The 22,963-nt window shown below is 39.1% G+C and overlaps 1 protein-coding gene across 2 annotated transcripts in view; it reads left to right on the top strand.

Moving 5' to 3' along the window:
• Positions 1-22,963, top strand: part of cntn3a.1 (contactin 3a, tandem duplicate 1) — a 91,277-nt gene that overhangs the window by 54,051 nt on the left and 14,263 nt on the right. Inside the window, exons 6-12 of one of the 2 annotated variants that reach the window (XM_077514681.1) lie at positions 1,252-1,455; positions 1,661-1,763; positions 2,662-2,846; positions 5,079-5,218; positions 9,581-9,713; positions 13,175-13,325; positions 21,009-21,136. In XM_077514681.1, the coding sequence (XP_077370807.1) occupies positions 1,252-1,455; positions 1,661-1,763; positions 2,662-2,846; positions 5,079-5,218; positions 9,581-9,713; positions 13,175-13,325; positions 21,009-21,136 (1,044 nt within the window). The remainder of the gene's footprint in view (positions 1-1,251; positions 1,456-1,660; positions 1,764-2,661; positions 2,847-5,078; positions 5,219-9,580; positions 9,714-13,174; positions 13,326-21,008; positions 21,137-22,963) is intronic. The other variant, XM_077514682.1, reaches the window with a different exon arrangement.

Raw genomic sequence — 22,963 nt, 5'->3', positions numbered from 1 at the left:
CCAGTGCCTTTAACACCATCCAGCCCCCTCTGCTTCGGGACAAACTATGCAAGATGGGAGTGGACCCCCACCTGGTGAACTGGATCTTCGATTACCTCACTTGCAGACCACAGTATGTCGGGCTGAAGGACATCACGTCTGACACAGTGGTCAGTAACACAGGAGCCCCTCAGGACACAGTGCTGGCTCCTGTTCTCTTCACCGTGTACACCTCGGACTTCTGCTACATCTGAGATGTGTCATGTCCAGAAGTACGCCAACGATACAGCCATCGTTGGATGCATCCAGGACGACAGACAGGAGGAATATCGGAGCCTGGTCAGAGACTTTGCTGCTTGGTGCCACACCGACCACCTACAGCTCAATACCTCGAAAACGAAGGAGCTGGTCATTGACTTTAGGAGGTCCAGACCAGGACCTCGACCAGTCCTGTTAGAGGGAGCTGAGGTGCAGGTGGTGGGCAGTTACAAATACCTTGGGTTGTGGCTGGACAATAACCTGGACTGGACACACCAGTCACCTGAACAGGAAGACACAAAGCAGGATGTATTTCCTGAGGAGACTGTGTTCTTATTTATTGATTGATTGAATTATTTTTTATTTTATTATCTGTTCTTATTGCTGCTGGACATGTAAATTTCCCAGAGGGAGCCATCCCAAAGGGATCAATAAAGTCAAGTCTAAGTCTATATGCATCTGTTATTTAGAAGTGCTGCGATTGGCTGGCAACCAGTTCAGGGTGTACCCCTATACTGCCCGAAGCCGGCTGGGATTGGCTCCAGCACTCCCGCGACCCTTGTGAGGAGTAAGCAGTTAGTGAATTTGTTGTCTACTCTGGGTATTTGCAAACCACAATATGCCATTGGTTTTCCTGCTCTTAAAATGCAGAATGGTCTAATTATTACCATAAGCAATATAATAAATAATAATAACCATAATAAGATGCAGTCGTTAGTATTGGAGTGTAAATATTATAACGTCTTCATGCCATCACAATTATCACTATAACATAGTGAATCCAATGCATTAAATCATGCATTCAGGATTAGGAGTGTAATTGCTTCTTGGTTATTCATTTCACTTTTTAATCACGGAAGGCTGGCGGTGTTCGATCCACTAATTGCTTTATCACTAAAGGCATGCCTTCAACCTGAAATGGCTGCTGATGAATCACATTCTCTCTGCGGTATTTTGAGAGTATGTGTTGAAAGTTGTGCACCTCACATCTGCTATGTCCGCAACTCTTTACAGATCTTACCTTCACGTGGATCTTCAACGAGTACCCGTCGTTTGTCATCCAGGACACGCGGAGATTTGTGTCCCAGAAGACAGGCAACCTCTACATTGCCAAAGTTGAACCGTCTGATGTGGGAAACTACACTTGTGTAGTCACCAACACAGTCACCAAAAGCAGTGTTCAAGGACCGCCCACACCCCTCGTGCTTCGAGTAGATGGTAAGAGCAATGCCACAGGCAAAGGAGCTTGCATATGACTCATAAACTGTGATGCGAAATCACTAATATCATTAGATATTGCCATTGAGTTGTCCTGCACGGTACATTATCACCATCGGGTATGTTGTTTTGACAATGTTGTTTTGGGCTTTGAGAAGGATAAAATTGTATGACATCAACTCTTAATTTGTCTTTGGAACACCAGGTGTAATGGGTGAATATGAGCCAAAGATTGAAGTGCAGTTCCCTGATGTTGTTCCAGTTGCCAAGAGCTCAACTGTCAAGCTGGAATGTTTTGCACTTGGAAAGTACGTTTCCTTGTATATTATTACTCTAATGATAACTCATAATAAGTTGTTTATGGCACCAATAGAATCTGGATGGTAATGTGTGAAAAACCTTGTGAAAATGATTGGAAGAACAAATGCTGTGACATGGTAATGAATCCCTGTGCTTCAATTTTGACCTTAATTAAAGCATTTGTATTCAAATCTTTTAATTACGGTATGTTTCAGTCAGTTCCACACTATTCAACAATGTGATAGCAAGAGAAACAAAATAACATAGTGTATAAGGTTAATTGTTGTTTTTTGCTGATATCTTTCATAAAATTAAGAAGTATTTGATCTTATCTTTATATTTAATATGTTATGATTATAGAATTACTCACATGTCTGGTACCATAACTGTATGCCTGATGTTTCTAACAAACCAATCCATGTCAAAATAATTTAAGGAGTTATGGTTAATTTATTGGAGCCAAACACAGCTACCTCAAAACAAGTACATGCAAGAGATCTTTGAGGACTCCCGTTTAAAAATGGTGGTGAGGTCTGCACGTCCTCAACCTTTCGAGGCAAGATACTTTTTTGGCTCCACCATGCACTTTTAGTCACTTATGGCCGACCAGAAAGACTAAATATGTCACACACATTCATAAAATGTATTAGACATATTATTGTACATTAGCCTAATTGTCTAAAAATAACCATGACAGTTTTGTTTTCAGTTGCACAAAAAGTTTTCAAACAAATGCCTCACTAAATGGGGACGTGCACATTGCTAACAACAGTATCCAACTATCCATATCTGATGCTGCTGTATTGATATCCTACTGTGAGAAATAACAACACAATGTATTGTTTTAACAATAGTTTGTCCTACCTGCTAAATACTCATTATGTCCTGTTGCTTCCACCAACATAGCCCAGTGCCAACCATCAGTTGGAGGAGAGTCGATGGCGCCTCTTCAGGAAGAAAAGTGGACATCAATAAAGCCAATGGAGTGTTGGAGATCCCTTACTTTCAGCAGGAGGATGCAGGGATGTATGAATGTTTGGCTGAAAACAGCAGAGGCAGAAACTCTGTAAAGGGAAAGCTGTCCTTCTATGGTGAGTTCATTCTTTGGGAAATGCTGACTTTGGTGTAAATCTTTAGAACTCTTTCCTTCCTTGCACTTGTCGTCCAAAAATATGTACAGTTATAGTCTTTTTTTCAATCAAATTCTGATTTATAGAGGTTGTTCAAAACCTCAAGGATTCACTGATACCGTGCAAGATTGAAATTGGTTCAGCAAAGAAATGTAATTTGGGTGAGTCAAGCAAAAAAGTTTTATTTGTTGTCATGAAACATGTAGCTTTTATTAGAGCCTATATATAACTGTATCATATATTGGTGTGTGGCAGTAAATTAACCTGTTCCCAATAGCTCATTTCTGACAAGCTCTTTATTGTATCGGCAGCTAACACTGGGCACAGCATGCACAGATTTATATCACCTTTCGGGGAGAGGTGATTTGCCCCTCACCAACACTGCACTTATGGCCATATTCTGAGTAAGCTTTTAATGACCCTTGATGAAAGATTTTATAGTTTTTTTTCTTCCCATTATCTTGCAGTTTATGCTTTGATGATGTCTGCATATAAAGCTCAGTTGGGATTTGCCTGAATTAAATAATCATATCCACATCTCGTTCTTGTTAGAAGGGTGCTTTTGATATGATAATATAGGACTTTGTGGCACTCATGAGTGCTCAGAATATCTGAGGTGAGCATTAAAAACGCTGTTCAGACAACAAAAATATGCTGAGAAGTTGCGTATCATGGGATCGAGTCTCATTCAATTTGAGGTTAGAATTCAAGACGTAATGATGTGACTATGTGATGCTTTTAAGTTCAACAACTTTTTACCTATGACTGTGGCTTGTGTGCCTCAACACCAAAGTTATTTTTATCACCAGATGGGGCAAATTCACAATGAATAAAGGAATCGGGTTTGTGCTGAATCCTGCCAATGATGGAACAGGAAAGACTTTCTGCTGCAAATGTACAACACAATTTCACACATAAAATCCATGTACCTTATTTACAAAAGCGGGAACGTACGGTACATGGAATTATCAGCAAAGTTGTAATTGATTTGACCACAATTGAGAGAATAGAGATTGATAGCTATAATAGAGAAGGACATGATTGAGCTCTCCATCCAACACAGCATGTCAAAGAGATGGACTGACTTAGATTCCTCTCTCCCCTTGACCCTGGCAGGGTGCCCTGTATTAATTTGTCTTCTCCAAAAGCACCATAAATCTTTCTATTCTGTCACCAGAGATTAGGTGCAAATTATTTATGTGACATCACCATAAATATAGAGCCATTCTTGGAATTTTAGGTGCCTCAAATGGTGAAAAGGGAATTCTGGGCAATTGTAACTCTAAGTTCGACCACAATAATAATAATAATAATAATAATAATAATAATAATAATAATAATAATAATAATAATAATAATAATAATAATAATAATAATAATAAATAATTTGTGGATTCTTTCAACATAAAATGTCTAATTAAGATCAATCATATTTGGAATATTTTGTCTAACTTGTCACTTCAAACAACTTTGACAGTTCAGACAATATTTAAGTAACATTTAATGTTATTTTTTCTCATGCAAGTATAAGCAGAACCAAGCAGTGTTATTCCATAGAAGCAGTATAGAATACTGAACAAAATTACTTGGACAATGCTGGAGTGTTGTTGGTTTTTTTTCTTCTTAAAATGTGAGGCAGCTTATGCAGATTCTTCTCTGAATATTCTTGTTCTTTTCACACAAATTGTTGTTAAATGTGGCACAAAAGCGGACAAGTAAAGCATTCACACAAAGTTAAACTTTTCGCTACTGACTACTAAGCGCAAGTGTGAATGAATGTCTGAAGTTTCACACAATTTATGCACGTCTCGTGTTTTGTCATCATGTATGTTAGTGGTTCAATTTGAAATTGTATGTCTTTGGGGCATTCGACCTTCAAGGTACCACTGTGATTATTCCTGTGATTTTTCCTTGATAAAACTAATAGAAATTGACAGCAAAATTTAATTTGGTAACATCAATTAACTAAATAGTTCTATTATGCAAATATAACATTTATTCGTTTTAATAAATGAGTTACAAAATGTTGATAATTTCTATGTTTTTATGGCCTCTTTTTCCAGGTAAAGATCAACTTTGGGTTAGTTGGGAGTGGATTTATGTTTTGTGTCCTTTGATGAGGAGCCTGAAGAATGAATTGCCTGCTTTGCCATTTAAACTGTCTGCTTATTTATTGTATGTGGTTTGTGACAGCTGCTCCTCATTTGACTGAGAAGCCCCCAGATACTCAAAAGACTATTGATGAAACTCTAGTGTGGGAGTGCAAAGCCAGTGCCAAGCCTAAACCCTCGTACCGTTGGCTGAAGAATGGAGAGCCTCTGGACCTGATTGAGGTAAGGGACTTCTTCCGAGTTGGGATTTGGATGCTTTTAATTGCTTAGTTCTCCACACCCAAAAGTACCATAAAAATGAGATGAGAGGATGAGTAGTCAAGGATACCAGATGCAGCCGCGAAATGAGTCCAAATATGCACAATGTTTGGCAAAAAATATTGACAGTGGATTCTAAACAATATGTACTCCAAGTTTTGCTGTGTACCAACTGTTGGGATTCTCAGTTCCAGCTCTGGATATTTCATTACAACACAGTTGACAGTTTACCACAATAAAGCCAGAATCCAAATACTGTGTGTGTGCGTGAACTTTAAACTCTGTATCCTTTGGTGTGTAAGGGCAAGTTAAATGTGATTGATCTGTTTTCAGAGGGTCAATATCATTGTTGCCTCAGAAAGGAATGCAATTTCGTTTTGATTTGAAAGAATTGTTTCTTGTACCAGAAGAAAGCGTCACTTTGAAACAGATGAATTTCCCGGAGACTAAATTTGGCTTCAAAGGAGAGACCGATGTGCATGTTTGCAAAGAATCCAATGAGATATTTTCCATCCACCCAAGACTCTGCCAAAAATGATCTCCTCTATTTTTCATACTACTCAATGTCTTCTTTCCTTTAGACAGTCACAAAATGCATTCATCTGATCTCTATTACCAATTTGCCCCATTTTTACTTTGTTGTTAAGTTGCCGAAGTGAGTACTGGAAACTGCCGTGTGGTGGTCCAATGTTTCTATCGTTAAAATGACCAATGATCTCATCTCAGCTTCCTGGTAACTTGGAATGAGAACCGAGATGACATTTGGAAACCAGAGGTACTTTAATTAGAGCTTAATGACAATGATCACACATTAAACAAGAATGTTCTGCATCAATTCATTTCGCCAATGGGCTATTAACATAGAAACATAATTCCTTCCACTTCTATGACCTTCCGTATAAGGTGTATACTAGCCTAGAGTCAAGGCATTGCCGTAGTATCTACAAAATAACATGACAACAAAAACATACAAAAACAAATCCAAAATTGAGGGTGAGTACAACGGTCTACATTTAATATCTATTGTTACATATTTATATACCGGGTACGTTGAAACTACTCAAAAGACACTATTGAGAAAAAATGAGGTCACCCCAAAGTCCAGCACACCAAATACAGACTTCCGGAACACACAAAATAAGTCCTTATTTCCATGTGTGAATTGTGTCAAACCATCACAATAACATAATGCTCACCAAAAATCCTCACGAATAGATTTGGGCTAAAATGGTCAGGGTGAGGATCAAGGAATCGTCTGTAAATGAAAACATACATGCTTCACCCGATGTCGTGTTTTCTATAAAAGCGGGTTCCCCAGATGGCACGAAGCATCCCTTGGTAATAGAACTTGTCTTGACAACAAAAAGTATGTCTGAACGCCAAAAAAAATAAAAATAATAATAATAATCTAAATTTGTATTTTTTCAAATTACTATGCAAATAACACTTTAATTGTATACTGAGAGTACCAAGAAATTGGGGGAGCGTATAATACCGGCACATGAGTACAATGAAGGGCGATGTTTCGCGTGTGAATAATAAACGAGCGTGTGCTACGCTTGAGAAATGAAAATGTTTATGGCTGCCATTATTTGCCCCCACTTCTAGTTGTCTTCACAGTGGATTTGAATTGTGTGTGTAAGAACAAATAATCAAAACTTGCTCAAAACCCCACTTTTGAAATAATGTTCAGCATTTTATTATGCAATTAAATACTCATGTCAGGAACTGTATTTAATATTACCATTGTTTTAATTATTATAAATTGTTTGTCAGTCTTATCAAAGGTCACTTCTCCATTTGGCACCCTTAATCAAAAGAATCCCCTCATGATTGATTTGTAAATAGTAAATACCATTGTAAGACTTCCTCTGGCAGTCTGCCCAGGTAACATATTCTCTGTACATGTGACTGTATTAATGAGTTGATTTTCGAAATGCCACCGTCAACAGGAGCAGCATTAAATCAATTTCCAAACCCAAAGGTCAGAGAGAGTGAGAGAGAGAGAGAGAGAGAGAGAGAGAGAGGGAGGGAGGGAGAGAGAGAGTATGTTATTTTTCATTAGAATGAATCAGTCTCCCTGTCTTTTTTCTGTCTTTTATCTCCCTTTCTCTTGGGTTCACTTTCTCTCTTTATCAAGACTCCCCTCCACTCATTCACTCCTCTAATGCTTTTCTGACCCTCTCCAGAAGAATAGAATGACTCCAAGGAGGGTTGTCACTTCAAAATGTCATGTGGCAAAACGAGGACTCACTCACTCAGTCTGTACTGTATTTTGCTTAAACACCAACGTACTTCAGTATGAGTGAAGACATTCAGTCTGAAAAATGTCTCAATGCACATTCAGTTTGCTATACAAAAATCAGGGTGCAGCAGTGCCACCATCATTTGCTTTTATTTGTGCTGTTTTCATAAGAGCGTTGAGCATAATGAATGTTGCCTGAGAAACAGATGCCATGTTTTGTCTCCATGGTTAAAGAGCTCGTGATAGGGCCACCACTGAGTGGCTGAGTTATTATTATCATTATTATTATTATTTTATTATTATTATTATTATTATTATTATTATTATTATTATTATTATTATTATTATTATTATTATTATTATTATTATCATTATTATCATCATCATCATCATTATTATTATTATTATTTATCCATCCATCAATCCATTTTCTTAACTACTTATTCCCCACAAGAGTCACGGGGGTGCTGGAGCCTATCCCAGCCAACTTTGGGCAGTAGGCGGGGGACACCCTGGACTGATTGCCAGCCAATCGCAGGGCACACAGAGACGAACAACCATCCACACTCACAAGCACACCTAGGGACAATTTGGAGCGCCCAATTAACCTGCCAGGCATGTCTTTGGAATGTGGGAGAAGACCGGAGTACCCGGAGAAGACCCACACAGGCACGGGGAGAACAGGCAAACTCCACCCAACAAGGCCGAAGCCTCTACTCAATCTTGCGTCCTTAGTACTGGGAGGCAGACATGCTCACCCTCAGCCACCGTGCCGCCCATTATTTATTTATGTATTTATTTATTTTTATCAGGACAGTTGGTGCTGAATGGCAGCGTGACACCAGCTCATGTACTTAGACAGATCTCTTTCATCTCTGTCACCCCCTGGGCCCTTGCAATACGTAACCTCAAAAGGACCATCTTTCATCTATTCAAAGTCACAGTGACACTCTCTCTCCCATGAAGACACATATATGCATCCCTCCCTGGCCCCAAACCATGCAGATTGTTGTGTTTTATTTGGAAACTGCAGCTTATCCATCCTCACACAGGACTCCCCCAGGCACCAGGTCACCAGTGTGCCCATCATGTGACTGAGCTTTAGATCTGGCACCGGTTTGAAGCTCCTCAGCTGTGTCACTAACAGACTCGAAGCAACTGACTTTTCATGTGTCAGCTCTGCCGTGATTCAAGATGACAGACACACACATTTGCGACACAGCCGTTGAAACTGCAGTGGGAGCTTTGAGGTCAAACACAATCTGTTCCAGAATGCTGGTTGTGGTCAAACATTTTTTATTACTGTCGGGAATAAGTGAGATGAGGAAATAATTTACTTGTTCAAACTGTCACTATCATATAACCTTTATTAACTGTACATGTCGTAACATTTTAACATCCTAAATTATTTTTTTTAATTGCATAGAATTATTTTAAATAAAGTAGAGAAGTCACCAATGATAATGTGAAATTCCTTTGAGGTGTGATGCCAACCACTGTTTGATAATGTCAGCGCTGTTAGGCAATGGGGGGTTACATCAATTCACCATGGGTCTATTAAGACGAAAGAAAATTACCACTCGTTTCAATTATCGCCCCCCAGGTGTGGAAAACATGTGGCTGTACTTGAATAAAATCAGGTTATTCATCAGAATGAACCTAAACTGTCCAAATATAGCACTAATTACCTACCTTGCGGTAATGTGTGCTCTCGTATGAGCAACTACTTTATTTTGTGATGCCATTGTGGCACTAATTGGGCTGTTTATAAGTTTCCTCTCTGGATGGTTTACATAAATTCAAAGGTCAATTCAGCAAAGCAGTATATCATCTGCATAGCTAATTGCCTGTGTCTCTGTGTGTCTACCTTAGTTACATTCAAGATGTCCAACTACAAACAAAATAGTTATGCAATGTCTATACCGGAATGTAAAAGTGTTTTTGCAGTTATATCTTGGACAGTAGCAAAGTTAAGGTTTAGGTCCAAGACTATTGACCTTAAAATTCAAATCATGTGTTAGTACATGAAATTTCCTGCATAGTGATTATAAATGCCTTTTGTGTATACTGTATGTCTTAAGCAGGACCGGATCCAGGTGAATAACGGAGTGTTGACCATCAGTAGCTTAAATCTGGCTGACATCGGCACATACCAGTGTGTTGCTGAGAACAAGCATGGTCGAGTCTTCACCAATGCTGAGCTTCGTGTCATAGGTAAGAAGATTTGGTTGATCCTTCAGAATATATTCAGATTACTTGCTCTTATGCTGTCAAAATAATTAACTCCTGAACCAGTTACAGTAAAAATGCGGTAGGTATTTCATACAATAGTCAACTTGTCATCATTTGTTAGTTGTGAAAAGTTTTACTTTGCGGTTTAAAATGGCTCAGTTTAACCGGGATCCTCGTCCGCATCGTGGCGAAAGGTAGAATAAATCCAAGTCTGTTATTGTGCCTATTCGTGTCATACATATAAATAAATCCTCCACACCGGCGGGTACCAGCGGCATCTGAAAGCTAAGCTAACTAGCTGAGGACACATTCTCTCTGGGGCAAGCTCTTTTCATTTTTGGTCATTGCTTGATGGCGTCAGAGAGCAGCTAACAAGACAGGTGTTGATACACTGCCGAGATGATCTTCATTCAAGTCATAATATGCAAAAAGAGTGCCGAGATGCTTATTTGCTCACGCAAAATAATATTGGTGATAAACTTGCGGAGTGTTGTCTCTCTGAGCTACCGTAGTGTGCCTGCTTCTAAATGCATGCACTTCGGCTGCATTCTCTGCTATAGCGACATCTAGTGGCCACTTACTACACTCTGTATCTTTAAATACAACGCTGAACAGTTGATTTAAAGCTCAATTGTTAACTAACTATTCACATGCACATGCAACCAATTTCTGGTGTAGTGCTTGATAAACCTGCTTGCCTCGATATCACATATGCACGTTCCCCACATAGCTATGTCATACATAATGAGCTCTCCATTAAAGGGTCAGACAGCACACGTAACAGTATCGCAATATTCATTCTGATCCGAGTGCAAAAATTAGGATTCAATACTGGCTTTTCCTCACCCACTCCAATCCCCATTCAAATCAACACTGATTTGCACACAGCGAACACGTTCTGCATATTTGGCAGATACTTGTACAATCTGTCATTTCAGAGACCAAAGACAGGTGTTCTACACTGGAACGAACAATTGTGTTGCAATGCATGAAACAAAACTTGTATTATGGTGTATGTTACTGTGTATGGCAGATACACACTGGCATGCATTGGCAGGTGCTCAACTGCAAGTAGGTGTGTCAGGAAAGTTGCAAGACTGGCGTCACAAAAGACATATTCGACAGTTGATTGCCTCTCTTTGAATCCCCTTGGAGTCTAACACACTTCCCATCTTGCTCTGCCATGCCTTCATACACTCCTGGAAGGTTTCATCTGAGGTCCTCTGCAGCTCCACTGTCAGTCATTTTGATTTCATCCAGTCTTCAAAACAGATTCCAATGATGACAGTTTGGGCTTGGGAAACGGGGGGAAAAAATCACATGGAAACAGGTCCAATGAGTAGGGAGGTTGCCTAGCATGGCGATGTTCTTTGCCGGGAACTGTTGGATGCTGAGAGCATTGTGATTCAAGCAGCTGAGTGATCCTGTCTTAACAATAACCTCTTCAGCAAAATGGATGAAGATAACGCTGCAGGATTTCTGTTTATGTGCTGATTGATTGGCCTAAATTGAAAGGCAAAACTCGTAATTTGGCATATATCTTTAGTATCACCAGCCCTGGAAGCTATCTGACACACCTAGTATGTCTCCAGCACCAGGCTGTGTGTAGACTTGGAAGAGTTTTCTGCTGTGCGTGAGCATACAAAACAGAGCTGAGCGTGAGCATACAAAACAGTATGAGACGCTGGCACCTTCGTAATTGAGGCCTAAAGGAGCAGCAAGGAAACCTCCCTCTCATTTTGCTTTCTTTCATTTTGCTTCACAGTACTCATTCTTCATGCATAATGTCCATTTTAGGGGAAATGCATGGAATTGGAAAAGCCACTTCCTTTCAAATTAAATATCCTCTTAAAATGATTGTCTGTGGCTGTGTGAGCATGTGTGAAAGTGTCTTTCTTTTTTGCAAGCAAGCGTATATTGAGTATTTAGAGAAGGGGATGGGAGAGCTGGCATACATAATAGATGAAGTGACCTATAAGTTTTCAGATGCTCATTCACACTAATGTCCATAGTAGCTCGCTCACCTTCTCTATACTCCATACTTCTTTACTTTAACAGTAATTGAGACCTTCCTGTTTGGGCTGAACGATTTATCATTTTCTGATCAAAATTGTGATCACAATGCGATTTGTGATCACTTTTATCCTCTCAAGAGTACCGAACAAAAGCAGCATTCTATTTGTGGATAGGTCACGGTAAACAGTTAGCTCCAATCTGGTTTAAAAAAAAAAACATCACGTCCACGTCAGCTAGTTATCCATCCTCCCTGAGTCCCTGCTTTACCTGCTGCTTGCCAATGCTAGGTGTTAAGCTAACATGCTCTGTCTTTGGACAGAAGCTATGAGTTGCGTGGTGGGGCTCCTCTCCACTAAGAAACTATTCCTCGCCTCCGTGGTGGCAAATAAGCTACACTTCTAACAAGTAGCACTATCACTCAAGGCGAACGAATTAGTAACATGTAACACATCACGAAAGAAAAAAGAAAATGAGGCGATTGAGAAGCTAATGCTAATCGCGAACAAATGTGGCAGTCGCGAAAGACCAACAACTGATTAGATGGGCATTAGATGGGCAACTTTTCACAAAAATCTAGCTAGATATGTTAGGGTGGAGAGCAACAGCTATGAACAGTAAATTAGTATCACCATTAGGGTTGCCAACTTTCTCATCCCGAAATAAGGTGCATACATATATATATATATATATATATATATATATATATCCATCCATTTTCTTGACCACTTATTCCGCACAAGGGTCGCGGGGGATGCTGGCGCCTATCTCAGCTGGCTCTGGGCAGTAGGCGGGGGGACACCCTGTACTGGTTGCCAGCCAATCGCAGGGCACACAGAGACGAACCACCATCCACACTCACAAGCACACCTCGGGACAATTTGGAGCGCCCAATTAACCTGCCATGCATGTCTTTGGAATGTGGGAGGAGACCGGAGTACCCGGAGAAGACCCACGTGGGCACGGGTAGAACAGTTTACACCAGCCTTCTATAAACATCATTTGCGTCACGTAATATTAGGGCTGGCGTTAGTGAATTAGACGCTGTATATCAATGAGTCTCATTTGCATTGGGGTGGGCATGTTATGCTCCAAATGTATGCAAATTACCTAATTTACGTATGTGTAAATACCACCGGCGTACCGGGGAGCAATCTGGTTGGCAGCGCACTTAGTGATTTAATTAATTTTATTTAAGTAAAAGAAGCCAATAGCCAATTTTAAAAATAAAAAAAACTAATTTGGCTCTTTCAACATAAAATATTTAAATAACCCATTAAGAAGAAATTGTGAATTGAATCGAAATCTCAATATCTGCCCAAAATAATCGCAATTCAATTTTTCTCTAAGATCATTCAATCCAACTTTCTGCCCTTTCTTACTCTTTTATTTCACTGTATTACCACTCCTTTGTTTTGACTCTCTTCTAGCCATCGCCCCAGACTTCTCCCATAGTTTGTTAAAGGCCCAAACTCTGGCCCGACAGAGTGGTGATGTCCTGATTGAATGCAAGCCCAGGATGTCTCCTTGGGGTGTGATTTCATGGAGGAAAGGAAAAGAAGCCTTAAGAGAGAACCACAGGTACTGGGTTTCCTTGTGAATGTGTTTTGAGCAACAATCGACTGTTCTCCCTGTCAGCGCAAATTTCATTGACGTGTTATTTTATTTTTGTCTACTTTATATTCATGTTGCCAAAGTGCAAAGAACTCAACTACTGCAAACACGATACAATTTGAATATCTTAGCATATTCTGCATTCCCTTTTCGATTCCACATTTTCTCTTTAACTTGATTGGTCTAAGGTCTCCTGGTTGTACTTGGGGCTGGCCTCTACAGTGTTTACAAAATGTAATTGACTGTTCTTAGATCCAACAGCTCATTAGCCATGTAAGTTCTGCAGTGTTATTCGAACACGAGGCAGATGATGACGCAGGCAAAGGCAACTAGTGAGACTTACACAAAACAGAAACAATCCCCAAAAGGGCCGATCGATGACAAGCAGCGGAATAACATACCTTCTTCTGCGGTAGTGGATGTGGCACTGAGGGAGCCAGCTGGACACCTTGTTTTATTAGAAATCAGCTTGTGCAGATCAATGCAATACCTAATTGAGCAGGGAAAGACAGGAAGATAAAGGGCTCTATTTTCGTAGCACGTGGTGCTTGGGCGTAAAAACTGCTGCATCTTGATGTTCCTGTAGGTGCAAGAGTGCAAACCTCCTTTAGCGTGTTTGGGGATTTGGCAGACTGCGCTTCACCATATTGGGTGTTCCGGCGGGCTGAGGGCGAATTCTTTCAGACACCCCCGGCACACATGACAATTTGGTGGTTGAAGACTACTCTTTAGATCAGCTAAAAGCAGGTCTAAGTTGTGGCACAGGTGGTTAATGTGATTTTGGTGCAGGCTGCCAGAAAGATTCTAAGCTCTGCGGATGTGTGGTGGATGTCATCAAATTTCATTCACAGATATGACAACAGTATGAATCAAGCCCTCAGGATCATTGTAGGATTCAATTCATTGGATGCATTTTATTATAACCTTGAATATATAAATATAAAGTTAAAGCATTAACTAATTAATTAATCACAAAAAAAATCACGTTCATGTATTAACGCAGATTAATCACACTTAATTTGGACCACAGATTATCAGCGGATGGCTACTTTAAAGGTAGCACAGGTTGTGTTTGAGCAATAAACATAACATGCATTGAACCACATAATTTGATAAATGTTTGCGTCAAAATATTGGGGGTATTTTTATTTTATTTATTTTTTTTCATTTTAAATTATGCAAGTAATCAATTGATTAGAAAAAGACTGAGTGTGTGCAGTGGATCAAAAAATTAAATGTTGAGAGAATTAACACATAACAGGTGTTCTTCAAATTTGGCGGGCAAAAAATGTTATAAAAAGCCTTTTAAATTAAGTGATTACATGTAATCCTGATTAATCAAAATTCTAAAATGTGATCAATCTGATTAAAAAATGTAATAGTTTGACAGCTCTTTATATGTTTCTGTGCATTCTAGGGACCTAAGGGTCTTGTCCTATCCTATTGTTCTTCCAGGAATGGTGTCAAATGCAGGTTGAAACCTAATTTTGCGAAAAGTGTGCAAATCAGTCAGTGATGTATTTCCGTGTTTGTAAAATATTGGTGAATGTGCAGGAATGTACCAGCAGGAGGCAAAGAACACCTGCTGCAACATACACTGATTCCCATTTTGTCATTCCTTAGGGGATTAATTGCACGGCTGGCTCAGCAGCTTTTCTTTACTCAGATATCCATCCTCACCCCAGTGCGCATGCAGTAGTCATATCTCAACTCCCCCAGCTAGACAGTTTGTTGGGAAAACCGAAAGGCTGATCTGATAGTAAATAGCGATGCCAGCCCAAAAGACGCGGTTACAGCTGTAAGATGTTTTATTTGAGGCCGAGCGGCAGCATCAGCACCGAGATTATTTGTTGTGCTGTGAAATGATCGACCCAGCTTGCAGCTTTATCATCCTCTTCAACATTAAAAGGAAAATGCAGCCATAAGGCTATGTGCAACGGCACCCAAATGGCGAGATTTCCCATTTGAGTTTGTAGTGGCTGAGTTGCATACCAAATGTAGACTTTGACATTATTGCAGCATCTCTTGCAAGCCTATTCCCTGCTTCCTCGCTCGTTAGAATTTAGTTTCCACTGCACAGAAATGAGGCTGCTACCAACGCTATTACAGCAGTAGCACAGCAGTAATCCATCCCACTGGCTGAACTAAAATACCCATAATTCCTTCTAATCTTCCAGGGATAATGTTTTCAAGGATGTGGAGCAGAGAGGTACAAACTAGCTAAGAATAAGGCAGAATCTGATGTGTAAATAAAATCTTGGAGCAGCGATTCCTCTACTCGTATGGCATGCATATTATGAGACAGCCTTGGCATTTATAGATACTGTATGTGGAAAGCTGTGGGGTTAATGTAAAGTGCCTACCTATTTTAATTACGCCACTGGTCACTGCCACTATTTGTATAACAATATAGTGTTCACAATAGGAATATCACATTATCATTGGCATCAATATACATTGTATATAAAACACAGCATCAGGTTCTAACATGAAATGCTTATAATAAATATGAACTCATGCTATTACAGGGAAAGAAACAGATCGACAAAATATCCTAGTAGTAAATTGTTTAACTATGCCATCTTTCTTAAGCGATTCAAATTGAGTTTTTTATTTACAGCCTGATCGTTTTTTGTTGCACCATGGAGAGAAAGACTTTTAGATTACACCCCGTAGCTCACTTTAACACCCACCAATAAGGACGAAAAGTGCCCATTTACTGTATCACACTACTCAATCTTTTATGTGCCTCACAAATTCCCCCTCTCCTGTTAATTGCTCTAGTGCAATAGTTGACAGGAGGAAGAACAAAGTGAAAGCTTTCTTGATAGATAATGCTCTTCACATCTTTATCTTGGATAATCCCTATTCAAACTCGCCAAGGAGAAAACCTGACATACAATTTGACATCTCATATCCATAACTCTTTGTTACTGTCCATTACAAAAGAACCACTCGGTTCACCTGCGAGATTAAACTCGCGGTCCCACAGGGAAGGGGCTCTGTTCAAGTAGATAATGTATTTTAATTTCCCTTGCCTGTAAGGCAATAGTGGTCATTTTGGCTGAGTTCGGAGGGCTTCAGGCCGCCTTCGAGGTATCTAATAAAGAGGCGTGTTCAGCCTCTTCTTTTTTGAAGCGAGTTGTGTTTGAAATATTGGCTTAACCCCATTAATGTGTCATGTGCAGTTTTGAGCATAAAATGGCAGCTTGAGCCGGGTAATTAATTTCAAAGGATCTAAATGTGTTCAGGAAATTGCTGTACAATCAGGGCTGAGAGGCAGTATCAAAAATTGATGGGATAGAATTTGATTAAATTGGCACGACCTCTTTTTACTGAAGAAATTACTTGTAGATTAAAAGCCAACTTTGTCTGCCGCCATCGAACATGCCAGTGGCACTCAAGTGTTGTTTAGCTCCCTGATAACTTGGTCACTAAGGAACACACTGATTATATTTATGCTCAAATCTGTGCTCAGAGGAATTAATGGTTTCAACTTCTTTGTATTGACTGAGATAAAACCATTCCCCAGAAAATAGATAATTAAATAAATAATTCAGAGATGTGATTATTCGCCTGAGGCAGTTCATCTTTAACAAGGTTATGATATTAATGCCTGTCGAGGATTTTCCACTACTCTTTGGAGATTAGGGACCATCCATCGTGTTGTTTTTTTTTATTTTTTTTTATTATAATTCTGTGTAGATTATTGTTATCAGATACGGTTCCCTTTAGTGTTTTTTGCTTTTGCTGCAGTGGATAGTTTGTTTTTCACTCTTATTAAAATGATTTTGCCATGATCTCAATAAAATATATACCGGTGTGTGTGTGTGTGTGTGTGTGTGTGTGTATATAAATATATATATATATATATATATATATATTCAAACCATTAATTTGCTACCAATTTTCTGTTGTTTACCCTCCTTTGAACTGTTTGAAGCTAACACCAAACAAATTCTACTCAAGTCTTTTATAACCAATTTAGAGAAAAAATAAATACATTTTTCAGTTGCAGTTTTTCCAAAAGGTGTTTGCAGCACACACTGAATTCAAGGCCATGTTGACACCAAAAGTTGTTCCCACTACAAGCTAACTACAAGCTAGGTTATCGGAGACAGTGATTGTAACCCACAACAATACACTCATGGATTCCTAGTCATTTGTCCTATGTGTGTGTGCGTGTGTCTACATAATTTTGGCCAGACATATTTGGAACATCAAAACGGTACCCAGAAGGTCATCATTTTATACTGTACAGTATTTGCATTGTATGCATTTTCAATTGAACCATATCTGATACTGCTGTGTTTACATTTACTGAGCAACTGAAAGACATATGCATAAACACACAATAGTAGTAGTAACAAGTTGGGATTTTGAGTAGTAACAATTTGGGATTTTGGAACATTTAAATAAACATATACAAAATACATTTTTGCGAAACTCCAAAAGCTAAATGTAAGTGACACAAAAATGTTGTGAATCGTCAAAAAAACAAAAATCACATGCACATCTGTACTCATGCCCACTTCAACCTCCTAAAAGTTCAAAACAGTATTTTGGATGTCCATTAAGCCCTTTGCTCATTATAAAGTAGTGCTCATAAGTTTACATACATACCCTAACCTATGTAAATAAACAGATTGCTGGAATACAGTGGCGAGCGGTGACCTTTTGGAGTGGGCATGCTAGAGTGATAAAAATGCGAGTGCCCACATAAGGTTGCGAGTAGATTTTTTTTTTTTTTATTGTTAATTTTAATATTAAATATTATTTAATTATTATTTAATACCACTGTTTAGGTATAAAATTAAAGGGGACATATTCAGGACTGACGCAGGTTGATGCGCACACACATTTTAATTAATATAAACAGCACCGTGGTGAGTGAAATGACACAATCTTAAGCCCACAAATTTGCCAAATACGTTGGAATTTACAGTATTCGGAACTGGCTCGTGCCCACGAAGTGGGCTCAACCCGGGAGAGAAAAAAAAAAAATAACATCGCTGTCATATGAGGACTTTTTGCACTGGACTTTACGACAGTAGTCCGACATACCATGAAGTGTTGCTACTGGTTTGCTAAGACAACTCCCGCATGAGGTACTGTTATTGATGTTTTTTTTTATTGTTGTTTTTTTTTTTACCGCTCGTGCTGGATTGTTCTTTTTCTGAGCGACAATTAAAGCATTTCCGGTTAACTACAAACACTTGTGCGGACATTAGATCACTTTACCAACTCAGCGGAGCCACGAGCGATTTCAACCAATAATCAACAGTTTGCTGACCTCTGGACAGCCAGCGAGCCATTTACTGGCTTGAAAAGTGACGGACGAAATTCTTTCCTGTTTTCGTAATGACTAGTTCAGGAGTAGAACGACCACTTGAATTATTCTTTTCCTCAAAAGTTCTCTGGGAATTAGGATTCAGCGATGAACTTGAACTGAACCAGTGACTGTTTAAGGCAAAGCCAAGCCAAGTAAGCCAGTTATGCGCATGCGCGTTGTCAGATAGGCTGCGTGACTGACAGCTTTTTTGCCATTCAAAGTACAGAAACAAAGTTCTCGGAACTAACAACTTGATTTCTTATTGTGTATGCACAAAACAAACTGTCGGCTTCTCACTCCCCGCAAGGAAAACAGGACAAAATATACAGGAATTTAAGACCAAAACAGTAGAACTATGGTATTGTATTTTAGAGGACACTGACAGAAATATTCTCAATGATTTTATTTTGAAGGGCTTGGGCATGCACTGCATTAATAGCATATTATGACCGCACGCCACTGCTGGAATATCATAATTGTAAATTGATTAACTATGCCATCTTAATTCAGCAGCTGTGCTCATACATTTGTGCTCATAAGATTACATACCTGTAGGGGTGTGTAAACTCATGAGTACAACTGTAAGTAATACTAATACTATACAGAAATGTATAGCTGGTGCGGTTCACACGTCCGACTACACTACGTTGTGGTTTAGTACATGAAATAAAAAGTCAAAAAATTGGATCCAAAGTTTGGATTTATTTCTTCTGCAAGTATGAGAAAAACAAAAATTGGGCAACAAGCTGCGTGATCCCACGTCTGTCACATGCTTCTTTGTAGGCCAGACGCCATCTGAAAACGCAAGGGGAACAGCGACAGTATATCACCTATTCTTTCAAAATAAAAGCTCTAACTGACAAAATACAGGAAGTAACCAAAATAAAGCCACGACTGTTCAATAACAACCCACTCGAAATATAAAATGAAACAATGCAATCATTTTGAAGAAATACATAAACAAAACTATAATCATGTTCAACAGTCATTTTTCTATCTGTTACAAGTGTACATGCAGTTTAGCTGGCTTGGACTGACTCTCCTTTATAGAACATTTGAAATGTATACCACTAGAATGCCAATCCAGTCAACCAGTGTTTGAATCCTTGAGGAAAATCTCAGATGTGCCAAAGAATTGTGGTATATTCCTACCCATGCAAGCCTGTACATTCACATGCTAAACAAAGAAACAAGAAAGTACTGCATTCAAATAGTCATTGTGATTTACACAAGTGGCTGTCATTAGCCAGAGATAAACTGAAGCACCTTAGAACTACTTAAGAGTTTCTGTGACATCAAACTGCTCTTCAACTCTTTGGGAATTGGAAGCATCTGCACGACACTGCACGAGTGCTACCTTGCTGACTCTTCATCCGTCATATCTGGTTATATTTCACTACAGCAGCTCGTTGACAGGTAAAGCGGCACAAGCACACTCTCTGCGTCAGATGAAATCTGCCAGGCTTGACTGATGACGCCGACAGCTGAAATGAGAATCTTTGTTGTTGGCGCTTGCTGGGACAATCTGTTGTAGAGGCTCAACCTTCTTTTATTGTCACGCAGCCAAGCAGGTCGACTTTGTTCCTCCTGAGATTTCACTGACATTTATGAGGAATAATTGAATCAATTTCAAGAACTGGTGAAGGCGATCTTTATCTTTTGTCTTTCTGTGTTTTCTCAGCTTTAAGTCGTTAATATTCATAAATGCACAGTAAACAGTAATTGAGTGAATTTTATTGGGAGAATTTTTTATTCATGATATTACACTATAGGTTTTGACAATTTATTTGTATGCTTAACGGCAGAGTGACATTTATAATACAAGGATACAGCGAAACTGTTGGACTGGAGCATTTTTCATTTATGATGATCATACTGCATATACATGGTGAGTGCACACATTGGGCATCAGTTTGTGTATATATGACTTAGGGAGCAAACATTTACATAGTAGCAAATTAAGTACAGTTTTCATGAAATTAGTAAATCGTCACATAAAGTGCACTGTTCTTATCAAGTCAGTGCAGCAAAATCAAACTGTAACACTTACTGCTGAGGTCTCGCTTATGTCACACTGCAGCACAGGGAGCCAATTAAAAATTGCTGAGATAAACTCCAGGCTCAATTTAAAACGCTTCAGGATAGTGGGCTTGTTCATTTCAGCAGCATGACCATGCACGTTAGCTCAAGCAGGGCTAAATTTCAGTTTAATTTCCTTAAACCAACACTGACGCTGTCAACGGGCTTAATGAGATACGCCTTATAAACTTTGTATAAACTGTATGGGTATGTGTCTATGTGTGCATCATTTCCAACAGAGTTACTGTGTTGGATAATGGAAGCCTTCGTATATCCAACGTCTCTAAAATGGATGCAGGCCTGTACACATGCGTAGCCAGAAACCAGTTTGGCGTAGCGAGCAGCACTGGCGGCCTTTTGGTTAAAGGTAAGAACTTCTCTTTTGTTTCATTTATCTTTGTCCTGCAAGTGACTGGCAACCAGTTTAGGGTTTCCCCTGCCTCTTTCCCTTATGCAGACAACCATTGCTATATAAATGGGATGGATGGATTGGATTGTTATTCTTCCTTCACTTTATACATTAATATTAGTGTTGTTCTGATACTGATACTGGTATCGGTAGAGGTGCTGCATTAAAACAGTGGTATCGGTATCGGTGACTACTCACAAGTAACATGCCGATACCATTAATTCCAACGCTAATATAGGATTTTGGATGGAGCATCTTGTGTCTTGGCTGGTGCACGACATTCACTGGTATGTGACATGTTCACTGCATGCTGATCTAAGATATCCTATTGGCCCTTGAATGCTCTGAACCAATGGCAGGACAGCTTTTTCATGTTGAGGAAAAAAAACCTTAAGTATCGGTATGGTATCGGTATCGGCCGATACTGCAAACCTGGGTATCGGTATCGGTATCGGGAGCCAAAAAAGTATCGGAACAACACTAATTAATATGGAAGTAGGTAGTACTCAAAAGTAAAAATACTTAAACGGTGTGACCAAATGGTAAGACTACACTTATGGTATACACGCAGGGGTTGTCAGCTTTTGACGGTGTTCCATTTCTACTGCACTGATTATGCTAATGCGGGAATATCATAATTACAGTAAACGTAATCAGTCACTTGGGCCACAAATCTCAACTGATCTAGTTAAAAATTATAGCCAAAAAAAAGAAAAAAAAATCATTTTATTTCATTTTATTTGAAAGGGGCAATGCACATTAATGAACAACACAAGTTGTAAATATGCCAGATTCTTGCAGCAGTTGCTAATTTGCATCTGTAGTCCCCTATAAATACATTAAAATACACATCACATAGCAATACAAAATCAAGCTAAAACAAATAAGAGCATTACAATAAAACAATAAAATACCATAATAAATTGCACCAGTACATGGCCACAAAATGCTATAGTTTGTGTCGACTTATAAATGACCACTTCTTTTCATTGTATATTTTGTTTTTACTGTTGCGGATAAGCTGCAGCTCAACAACATATACCAGTGGTGTAGTTAAGATGATCAAATGATGAAATAGTTACAAAAATCAAAGCTGCTGGTCACGTGTGCGAGACCTCCTTGACAATCAACCGGTATTGTGCTTTCAATCACACCAAAATTGCATACTTCAGCCGATGTGCCTGTGAATAGTATAGCTCTTAAATTATGATACACGCTCCAATTAGTTGATAGGCAAATGTTGCAAAAAGCCAAAGGCTGATTGCATTCCTATGCTTTAAAGTTTCATGTATTTCTCTGGACAATGACTTTTTTTTTTTTTTTTTTAACCTTCTAAGAGCAAACCTCTGCTGTGCAATAAGATCTCAGGGTCGTTTTAAAGAGCCGAGTTGACAACAGTGCTCTATTAGAGTGGCCTTTGGTGATTCCTCTTCACATCTATTTTGAATTGCAAATACGTTTGCACAGAAGCCCAACTATTCATTCCCGCACCCACAGTTCCTCTCCTTACATGATGTAGACATTGGGTTAACAAATAGATCATCTTTATATGTGTGTATATTTATTAAATAATATTATTAGATTCTAATTTTGGAAATGTCTGTCTTCATTAAAACTGAGGCTCAGGACTGATTAGGTGAGGTTTTTGTTAAGTTACTTACACTTAAGTTTCACAATGAACACAATCCATCAGCATCACTTAAACGTGTTTAAATGTTTGTGTCTATTCCTGAAAAAAAGAACTACCTGCACACTGACTGGAATCACGTCTTTTCTTTTGTTTTG

The sequence above is a fragment of the Festucalex cinctus genome, chromosome 2 (assembly GCF_051991245.1).
Source record: "Festucalex cinctus isolate MCC-2025b chromosome 2, RoL_Fcin_1.0, whole genome shotgun sequence".
NCBI classification, from domain to species: Eukaryota; Metazoa; Chordata; class Actinopteri; order Syngnathiformes; family Syngnathidae; genus Festucalex; species Festucalex cinctus.
Note: the sequence above shows the minus strand (reverse complement) of the source record. Positions and strands in the feature narration are given on the sequence as shown.